The 11,136-nt window shown below is 38.5% G+C and overlaps 1 protein-coding gene across 1 annotated transcript in view; it reads left to right on the top strand.

Annotated features, from left to right (window-relative positions):
* The window catches only part of OXSR1 (oxidative stress responsive kinase 1), a 215,762-nt gene that overhangs the window by 94,457 nt on the left and 110,169 nt on the right, over nucleotides 1-11,136 (top strand). Inside the window, exons 5-6 of the mRNA XM_007945706.1 lie at nucleotides 1,567-1,622; nucleotides 8,822-8,931. Of these exons, the coding sequence (XP_007943897.1) occupies nucleotides 1,567-1,622; nucleotides 8,822-8,931 (166 nt within the window). The remainder of the gene's footprint in view (nucleotides 1-1,566; nucleotides 1,623-8,821; nucleotides 8,932-11,136) is intronic.

Here is an 11,136-nt window from a genome sequence, read left to right on the forward strand (position 1 = left end):
TATAGCAGGGATTGTGGGGCTGGCGCGGGATCGGGCAGTGTTTCGTTCTGCTGTGCATGGGGTCGCTATGAGTCGGAAACGACTTGACGGCACTTAACAGCAACAACAACAACAAGGTTGTTGACATTCTTATTTATTATACAAACAGTGCTGCGGTGAACAGACACTCTTGTGCTTTGCTTGTACATTTTGACAGTTTCTCTAGGTTATCAGGAAGTGGATTTGCTACTGATAGGATGTAAGGATTTTAAATTTTACCAGATACTACTGAAATGTTGCATGAAGAAAAGCAAAGCAAGTGGTAGATTTGTATGGACAGAACAGTATCATTTATTTTAAGAGAAAATACTCCAGATATGTCATACTGACCAGGTGCCCATTTGCTATTGAGTCAGTCTGACCCATGACCATCCCATGTGTGTCAGAGCTGTACGCTGTAGGATTTTCAGTGCCTAATTTTTCAGAAGTGGATAACCAAACCTTTCTTTGAGGCACCTCTGGGTGACTTCTGGGAGGTGTTGTGTGCATTAACTGTTTATACCATCCAGGGACTCCTAAGTGTTACGTGTTATAACTGGGGGGAAAAAAAAAGAAAAATCCAAACTCATTGCCATTGAGCCAATTCCAACTCATGATTACAGAGTAGAACTACTTCATAGGGTTTTCTTGGCTGTCGTCCCTATGCAAGCAGATCTCCAAGCCTTTCTTCCACAAGTGGGTGGGATCAAACTGCCAACATTTAGGTTAGCAATGAATTGCAAACTGCTTGTATTATCCAGGGACCTTTGCTGTTTCATAGGTACGTAAGTTTGAAACTTTGGAAAGAATACTAGACTTGAGAATATTTGAATAGTGATCAAAGAGACTTTGATTTTTTTTTAGTAATGTTGAGGATTTATAACAAGAATGTAGTATTGCTTGTTACAGTTAACAATAATAATATAGTCTGAATAATTTATGCCTCTCTTTATGCTATAGGCATAGAGTAGTCTTGTTTTTAGCTGCATATTGATCATTTAAACAAATTGGAAGCACACTGCCTAAGGCATCTGACTGCTAACCAGGAGGTTGGTGGTTCAAACCCACCAGCCAGTCTGCAGAAGCAAGACTGGGCAGTCTACTTCCATAAAGACTTACCACCTCAGAAACCCAATGGGGGTTGCTATGGGTCAGAATCCAATCGATGGCAGTGAGTTTGGTTTTTGATTTTGGATCATATATTAAGGTTTAGGAAAAAAAAATCAGTATATTTCAGAAAAGTAAAATTAGATGAGGGTCATATTCTTTGGCCACTGTTATCCCAGTCAAGAGTATTTAATCATCTTGAGTTTTCTGGATATCATCAAGAAGCTGTATCTTACTGTAGCTTTCTGTTTAACATTTAGATTCTGGTACAGATGACTTCAGATTTTTAAAATTTTAGTGTTGGCCATAATATAATGCAAAGTAGAATATTTACATATTGTCAGTGTTATTTGAGTAAATAATTGCTTATATGTGATTTCAAAATAGGTATTTTTTAAAAAATGGGTATTTTTTGACAACTAACTTTTTTTACCCCCTCAGAGATGTGAAAGCTGGAAATATTCTTCTCGGAGAAGATGGCTCAGTGCAAATTGCAGGTAATGATTACTGTCTCTTTTTATTTTGATTTAGTGATCAATAGAACTACTAACTAATTTTTTATGATTCCTTAATCTGTTCACTTTCCTGTTTTATGGACCGGCTCTATTCAAGCATCTTACTTTGATTGACATGTTCCTGCTAACTCGCACAATAACCATGTACTTGTCATCCTTCATTTCTGATCTTAGACATTATTCATTATCTTCTAGTTGTTTACCCTTTGAGTCCATTAGGGTTTTCTGCTACTTTCCTTTGAAGGAACAGTAGTCAGGAATCCTCACTGTATCTAAGAATAATACGTTATAGAGAGATGATCCAGAGCTCCTTCTATTCTGGGAGAAAGGAAATATTTGCATCTTAGGGGAAGAGGCAGCTGAGAGATGGAAGTGTACTTTTGGCAGGTTCATAGAACTGGAGGGACAAGAGTTGGAGTCTGACTCTGTCAAAGACGTACATCCTAGTGAAACAGCCTCTCCTCTTGGCTGAGACTTGCTGTATTCAGGGATTATTGCCAAGCAAGCAGATCATCTGGGTAGCTGAGCAAGTGTCTGAGCAAGAGGAAAATAATTACCCAAAGTGTAAATTATTTTCTAGCTTTTACTCGATAATTAAGGTGGACATATTTCTGTCCTCAAGATAAGGGAATATTTTACAGAAGCCTCCAGAACTCTTAACAGAGGAAAAGATTGATAAATTGGCTGCTTTCAAATTAGCAACTTCTATTCATTTAAAAAGAAACAGACTATTTATCATATTAATAGATTAAAAAGGCAAGCCATAGATTGGAGCAGATATTTGCAGCAATAATAATTGACAGAGGGCTCAAATTTAGAATATATAAAGGATTCATTAAGAACAAGTTACATAATCTAGAGCTGTAGAGGCTGGTTGAATCCCCAAAGCTATTGCTGTGAGATAATTTGTAAACCTTAAACCAAGAATATCCCCTGCAGTCTTCTTAAAACCAAACAATAGTTTAGCTTAGGAAGTAAAAAATGTCTGCCTTGAATATTGTACTCTTTTAAGAACTATCTATATGGGATCAAATTGGCAACAGCAAATTGAAAGACTAGATGGGAACCTCAGGAGGCAGTGAGTTTCTGTTAACGGGGAGGAACAACAAGGAAAGTGAGAACGGTTGCACAACTCAAAGAATGTAATCATTGTCACTGAATGCATGTAGAAATTGTTGCATTGATGTATATCCTGCTGTGTATATTCTCGGCAACAACAACAAAAAGTAAAGTAGTTTAAAAAAATATCGTATATCAATTAATGTCAATTTAAAAAAATGGACAGAATGCTGGCATAGGCACTTCCCAAATGAAGACATCTGAGTGTAATATAATAAAAGGTGCTCAGCCTCATTAGTAATCCATTGAATGCAAAGCAGAATTACATTGGGACACTATTTTTTACTGACGTAGCCACTTTATTAAAGTTGAAGATATGATAACCTAGTCCTCTGGTTCCTGGATTTGTGGCCTAAGAAACTCATGGCTATGTGTGCCATGATATTCATAATCATTAAAAATTTCAAGCATCCACTTCCCTTCATTAGCAGAATGGATAAATAAATTGAATAATGATATTGAATAATAAGAAGTTGTGTAAAGATAATAAATTACTAATAAAAACCCTGAAATGGACCAGTTTTGGCCATTTTGAATCAGACAACCATATGATCTACTAGGCTAGGAATGACAAATTGAAGGAAATGGGAGTGTCATTCACCATCACAAAGAATGCTTCAAGATCTATCCTGAAGTACAATGCTGTTAGTAATAATATCCACATGCCCATAAGGTAAGCCAGTTAGTTAATAGTACTATTATTCAAATTTACATACCAGCCACCAAAGCCAAAGATGAGGAAATTGAAGATTTTTATCACCTTCTGCAGTCTGAAATTGACCGAACATGCAGTCAAGATGTGCTGATTATTACTGGTAATGGGAATGCAAAAGTTGGAAACAAAGAAGAATCACCAGTAGTTGGAAAATTTGGCCTTGATGATAGAAATAACACTGGAGAATTTTGCAAGACCAACGACTTATTCATTGAAAATACCTTTTTTCAACAACACAAACGGTGGCTATACACATGGACTTTGCTAGATGGAGTGCACAGGAATCAGATTGACTACATCTGTGGCAAGAGGCAATGGAGAAACTCAATATCTTCAGCCAAAACAAGGCCAGGACCTGATTGTGGAACAGAATATCAACTGCTCATATGCAAGTTCAAGTTGAAGCTGAAGACAATTAAAACAAGTCCGCGAGAACCAAAATATGACCTTGAGTATATCCCTCCTGAATTTAGAGACCATTGAAAAAATAGATTTGATTCATTGAACACCAGTGACCAAAAACCAGAGGAGCTGGGGGATGACATCAAGAACATCATCCCTGAAGAAAGCAAAAGGTCATGAATAAGACACGAAAGGAAGAAAAGAGCAAAATGGATGTCAGAAGGGATTCTGAAACTTGTCCTGGAAGGGAGACTAGCTAAATAAAGTAAATGGAAGAATCAACAGAATAAAAGAACTGAACAGAAGATTTCAAAGAGCAGCTCAAGAAGACAAAGTCAGTTATTACAATGAAATGTGCAAAGACCTGGAGTTAGGAAACCAAAAGGGAAGAACACATTCAGTATTTCTCAAGCTGAAAGAACTGAGGAAAAAAAATTAAGCTTCAAGTTGCAATATTGAAAGATTCTATGGGCAAAATATTGAATGATGCAGGAAACATCAAAAGAAGATGGAAGAAATACACAGAGTCATTGTACCAGAAAGAATTGGTCATTGTTCATCCATTTCAGGAGGTGGCATATGATCAAAAACAAATGGTATTGAAGGAAGAAGTTGAAGCTGCACTGAAGGAAGTGGCAAAAAACAATGCTCCAGGTATTGACAAAATACCCATTGAAATGTTTTAACAAACATATGCCCCTCTGGAAGTATATACTTATTCAATCTGTAGGCTGAGCAAATAATCCAAGAATCTGGACTATATGAAGAAGAATGTGGCCTCAAGATTGGAGGAAGAATCATTAACAACCTGCAATGTGCTGACAATACAACTTTGCTTGCTAAGAGTGAGGATGACTTGAAACACTGATGAAGTTTGAAGAATACAGTCTGCAGTATGGATTATATCTCAATATAAAGCAAACAAAAATCCTCACAGCGGGACCAATGAGCATCATCACGATAAATGCAGAAAAGATTGAAGTTGTCAGACTTCATATTACTTGGTTCTACAATCAATGCCAGTGGAAGCAGCAGTCAAGATATCAGATGATGTATAGCACTGGGCAAATCAGGTGCAAAAGACCTCTTTCAAGTGTTGAAGAGCCAAGTCTCCTTGAGGACTAAAGTGTGCCTAACACAAGCCATGGTAATTTTCAGTTGCCTCAGATGCATGTGAGAGCTGGACAGTGAATAAGGAAGACTGAAGAAGAGTCGATGCTTTTGAGTTGTTGTGTTGGTGGAGAGTGCTGAAAATACCGCACTGCTAAAAGAACTAACAAGTCTGTCCTGGAAGAAGTGCATCCGGAATGCTTCTTATAAGCAAAAATAGCCAGACTTCATCTCATTTACATTGGTCATGTTGTAAGAAGAGACCATTCCTTGGAAAAGGATATCATGCTTGGTAAAGTAGTAGGTCAGTGAAAGAGGGCAAGGTCCTCAACAAAGATGGATTGACACAATGGCTACAACGATGGGCTCAGGTATAGCCAGGGTTGTGGAGCTGGCACAGGACCAGGTAGTGTTTTGTTCTGCTGTGCGTGGGGTCACTGTGAGTCAGAGACAACTTGACAGCCCCTACCAACAACAACAACAACGTGTAAAACAAGCTACGTAATCTCTGTCTGAAGGATTATATAAGGAGTCCTGGTGGTGAAAGTAGTTACGCACTCAGCTGCTTACCAAAAGGTTGGCAGTTTGAACCTACCCAGCTGATGTGCAGGAGAAAGATCTGGTTATCTTCTGTAAAGATTAAGCCAAGAAAACCCTGTGGAGCAGTTCTGCTTTGTCACACAGGGTCATTGTGAGTCAGTCGACTCAGTGGCATGTGTCAACAACAAGGATTATGTAACAGAAAACCATTGTAGTTAAAATAGAATGTTACAGGAGAATTTCTACCAGATAAATTACTTAATTTTATAGTGATTCACAGTAAATATATTTAACTTTAAATATTTTAAGTAAGCATTCTTCAATTTACTCCTTGTAAGGGAATGCCTGACTTTAGTGTTTTAATTTTTAAAAGCTCTTATGTCAACACATTCTTCACTCAGAAATTTTCATTAATTACTGTTGACATTTGTGGGATTTAGTTTTATCTACAATTTTAGCCAAGGCTAAATTTAATATATTTAGAACTTAAAAAGTCTTTCACAGCATATTATAGATTGCATTCATTATAAACCAGCCAAACCCACTGCCATTAAGTCGGATCCGACTCATAGTGACCCCTTCTTGGGTTTCTGAGGCCTTATCACTGCAGAGGTAGGTTGCCCAACCTTCCTTCCAAGGATTGGCTGGTGGATTTGAACCGCCAGCCTTCTGGTTAGCAGTCAAATGCCTTAGGCACTATGCCACCAAAGCTCATAGTGTACTATAATTGCCCCAATTCTACCTGATACAACAAGTTGCACAAGGACAAGGGATCATGTCTCTTTCAATTATAATTTTTGATCTTGTTACATGGTATGCACCAAAGTGTTTTGTACATTAATTGAAATTGAGTCAAGATAATTTCTTTCAAACATGCTTTATTTGCTTACTTCTTTGGTTGATAACTTAAGGCAAGGGCATAATGGTGGTGTTGATGGATTTCTATCTCAAATTTATAGTTAGGTTGACTTTGTTTTCTTTGGTATTGTGGCTGTGCAGGTTATTTAATAGTGCAGTTTTGATTAATTGGATATTTTCACTTATATGTTATAGTTAAATGTTTAGAGTAATAGTCCTATTTGGAAGCAAGCAGGGATGTATCAGCTAAAGATCTAAAAATTCTTGGTCATTGTTAAATTACGGATTAAAATTCTGGATGTTGTGTTGCCATTTGAAGGTTTTTAGTAGGTTTTGAAATTCAAAATCTCAAATGAATATAATGATATGTTTTAATATAATCTGATGTATGTAAAAAACCAAACCCACTGCAGTCGAGTAATTCCATCTCATTCACTCTCATTCTCACTGACATTGAGTTGTGAGTGGACTATGAGCGGACTCATAGTGACCGCTCCTTGGGTTTCCGAGGTGGTATCTTTACGGAAGTAGATTGCCCACTCTTCCTTCCAAGGAGTAGCTGGTGGGTTTGTATTGTCAGACTTTGGTGAGCAGTCAAATGCCTTAGGCATTACACAGCCAGAGCTCCTATTCCAACTCATAGTAATCCTCCATTGGGTTTCTAAGGCTGTAAATCTTTATAGAAGCAGACTGCCTCATCTTTCTTCTGAGGAGCAGCTGGTGAGTTTGAACCACTTACTTTTTGGTTAGCAGTGAAACGCCTTAACCACTGTACCACCACTCACTTTCCACTTGCTGACATAAGTACATCCCAAAGACCAGGTTGTTATGCAGAAATCTTTGTTATGCAAAATGGAGGATGATTACATCATTACGTAACTGCTACATTATATCATTGCATAACTGCCAAACCATGGAGAATCATGGCCTGGCCAAGTTGACACATAACCTTAACCATCACAACCATCATTACTCTCACCTAGCATCTCAGTGTTCATTAATTGCCAGATGTATGTCATTAATGCACAAAATAGATGATTTAAAAAAAAAAATACTGTTGTTAAAAATGCAAAATGTGGGATAATGAGATGCCAATAGGTGAAGACTAGGTACCAACTCCTCACTTACTGATATGGTTAGGTTCCAAAGACCAAGTTGTTAAATGAAAATTGAGCATTTTCCCCCGTTTTCAGACCATGTATTTGTCTAAATTTTTTATTTAGAAAATAGAAATAGTAACCGCTGAGATTTACTGGTGTGCTCATCACTATGATGAGTCCAAAAAAAAAAAGTCACTGCCATCAAGTCGATTCCAACTCATAGTGACCCTGCATTGGGTTTCTGAGGTGGTAAATCTTTACGGAAGCAGGTTGCCCCCTCTTCCTTCTGTGGAGTGGCTATAACGGGTTTGAACCACCAACCTTCTGGTTAGCAGTCAAATGTCTTAGGCACTGCACCACCAGATGGGTTATTCTTTGGAGAAGGAGGCTTGGAGGAGACAAAGCTAGGTAAAGGCTGTGTGACTTCACTGCTTTGCCTCTCTCCTGTACTGGGTCAGAGCATCTCTCATGGAGCTGCCTCCAGGTCTTCACTCCTAACCCTGCAAGCCCTTCCTTTATGATCCTAGAGCCTGCTCTGCCTTCCAGACCTAAGGCTTAGGGCCTTTTGCAAGGGTGCTGGGAACCTGGCCACATATACCTGGTCCCTCCAAGGCTGAGTCTTCAGGCCCAGTTTGACTTACTTTAAACCAAAAAACCCCCAAACTCGCTGCTGTTGAGTCAGATCCGACTCACAGTGACCTCTCCTTGGGTTTCTGAGGTGGTATCACTATGGAAGTAGATTGCCCAACCTTCCTTTTCAGGAGTGGCTGGTGAGTTTGAACTGCCAGCCTTCTGGTTAGCTGTCAAATGCCTTAGGCAAGATGCCACCGGAGAGCTCCCTTTGGCTTACTTTAGGATGTTATTAAACATGCATGTATTACTTCCAGACATTCTCTCCAGTGCTTCTCTTTCCACGTTTCCCACTTGACAGCAGTTTTGAGCTCAGGGCCTTATGCTGCATAGGAGCTGGGAACCCAGAAGGCACTAGTTGGCTAGGTGGTACCTGAGTGTCCATCTGGAGGTGTGGCTGTGGAGGCTGCTGGTGGCCCCATGCAGCAGCTGGATGTGGTGCCCCCACTAGCAGGAGGGAGCGGAGGGTGGAGACAGCATAGTCCAACTTCCTGGAGGCCATTTGGAGACCTTCCTCAAAGGAGGGGATGCTCTATAACCCTTTCTGCCTCATTAACACACAAAGTAACTGGATAATATATTTAAAAAAATATTGTCGTAAGTGCAAAATGTTACATAACAGGATAGATGACAAGGGAACATTATGGTATAGGATTTTGACTACATTATATCATTTTTCTGTTTATGAGTGTACTATTTTATTTCAGATTTTGGGGTCAGTGCTTTTTTAGCAACTGGTGGTGATATTACTCGAAATAAAGTGAGAAAGACCTTTGTGGGCACCCCTTGCTGGATGGCACCTGAAGTTATGGAACAGGTACTGTGTCTTTTGTTTCTTTAAAATGGTTTGGAGTTTTGTTACAAAAATGAAGACTGAGTAGTGTTGGCTCTTGTTTGGTTGGCTTTGGAAAATGCACGTCTCTGTTCCTTGCTTGAGACGTTTGTTTCACCCTTGATAAAAACAAACAAACAAAGAACTTTAGAACTATACAAAAGACATAATACTCAGGATTTATACCTAAGGTAGCCTAAAGGATAGTATAATCGTTGTTTCATAGTAGTAATTTCTTCAGTACAAATAAAATGACCTAATCATTTTCTATGTAGTTGTATCGATAAGCTTCTTGAAAGGCTAGTCTCCCTATCCTTGTTTCCCTTTCTACCTTACCTAGTAATGAGATTGCTGGGTCAACTGGTATCTCCAATTCCAGCTTTCTGAGGAATCACCACACTGTTTTCACAGTGGTTGTATCACTTCATAGTCCCACCAGCAGTGTATGAGAGTCCCAATCTCTCCACATCCCCACCATCATTTGTCATTTTCTGTCCGTTGAACCTTGCCATCAGTGCTGGGGTGAGACAGTAACTCGTTGTTCTAACTCACATCTCTCTGATGGCCGGTGATTGTAAGTGTCTCCTCATGTATTAGCTGGCCACCCAAATATCCTCCTTGGTGAAGTGTCTATTCATGTCCTCCGCCCATTTTTCAATTGGATTATTAATTCCTTTGGTGTTTAGGCATTGGAGTTTTCTATAAATCTTAGGGATAATTCCCTTGCTGGGAATATAATTATCAGCAAATATGAATTTGTCATTTTTGTTATGTGCTTTTTCATGGTGTTGATTTCTTCCATATAATTTTCTATGCTGAGCTTGTCTTGTTTATGAATTATGTTATCACTTTCTTTATTGCTATTGTTTTAGTATTTGCTGAATATTTGTGCTGGTCTTTTTTCTTTTGATGTGAAGGTTTATCATTTTTCTTTGAGGTTATCCTGTGATACATAGTTTTCTTTCAAGTTTAAAACAGTCCATTCTATCTTATAGTTGTCTTGACTTCCCTATCATCTAGAAGTTCTATAACGACACAGTTTTTTCCCTCTTCTTGGTTTATAGTTGTCCTCAGTTTGTCAATTGATGTCTCTGGTTCCCTGTTTACAATCTTGTAGACTTCTTTACTTTGGATACTTCTATAGCTGGGTTGGTTTCTGGGTTATATCATCATGTGTGTTAATGGTCAGTTGTTGTTCCTTCTCTGTCCAAAGGGTTCCTTTTAGCATCTCTCGTAAGGTTGGTCTGGTTTTAACAAATTCCCTTAATTTTTGCTTATCTGAAAAATGTCCTAATTTCACCATCATATTTGAGGGACAATTTTGCTGTGTACATAGTTCTTGGTTGGAAATTTTTCTCTTACAGGGTTTTATATATGCCATCCCCTTGTCGTCTTGCCTGCATGGTTTCTGCCGAGAAATCTGAGCTTAGTCTAATTGGTTACCCCTTGTAGGTAACTTTTCATTTTTCCCGTGCTGCTCTCATGATTCTTTTGTCTTTGGTTTTGGTGAATTTGATGATGATATGTCTGGGGAATTTTCTTTTGGAGTCTGTCCTGTTTGGGGTTCGTTGGACTTCCTGAATGAATATAGTCTCATATTTCATCATACCAGGAAAATTCTGTTCCAACAAATCTTCGACAATTTTCTCTGTGATTTTATTGTCTCTTCCTATTCTGGAATTCTGATTACATGTAGGTTATTCCTTTTGATGGTATCCCACGTGAACCTTAGGCTTTCTTCATTCTGTTCTGATCTTTTTTCTGATTGATCCCTTTCCAAAGAAGTGTTCAGGTATTTGCCTTCAATCTCGCTAATTCTGTCCTCCATTGATTCATTTCTGCTCCTTTGCCCATTCAGTGTTTTATCTATTTCTGAAAATTTTTCTGTGTGGAAATTTTGTATCATTTCTAATTTTTCATTTATTTTGTCATTTTGTTCTTGTATTCTTTCGAAATTGTTCTAGGGTTTTCTCTGTGTTTTCCTTGATCTGTCTATCGATTCATTGAAGATACCTAAATATAATTCTTTTGAATCCTAATCAGGGAGTTCCAATGCTGCATCTTCCTCAGGGATGTGTTTTGGGTCTGTATCCTGGTCCCTTGTTTCTCCTGCTTTATCTTGCTTCTTTGTGTGGACTGTGATGCTCTGTTGTCTCTGAGGCATTGTGACGTTTTTGTGTTTATATTTAA

Source organism: Orycteropus afer, unplaced genomic scaffold (assembly GCF_000298275.1).
Source record: "Orycteropus afer afer isolate SDZICR_OR568_19922 unplaced genomic scaffold, OryAfe1.0 scaffold00142, whole genome shotgun sequence".
NCBI classification, from domain to species: Eukaryota; Metazoa; Chordata; class Mammalia; order Tubulidentata; family Orycteropodidae; genus Orycteropus; species Orycteropus afer.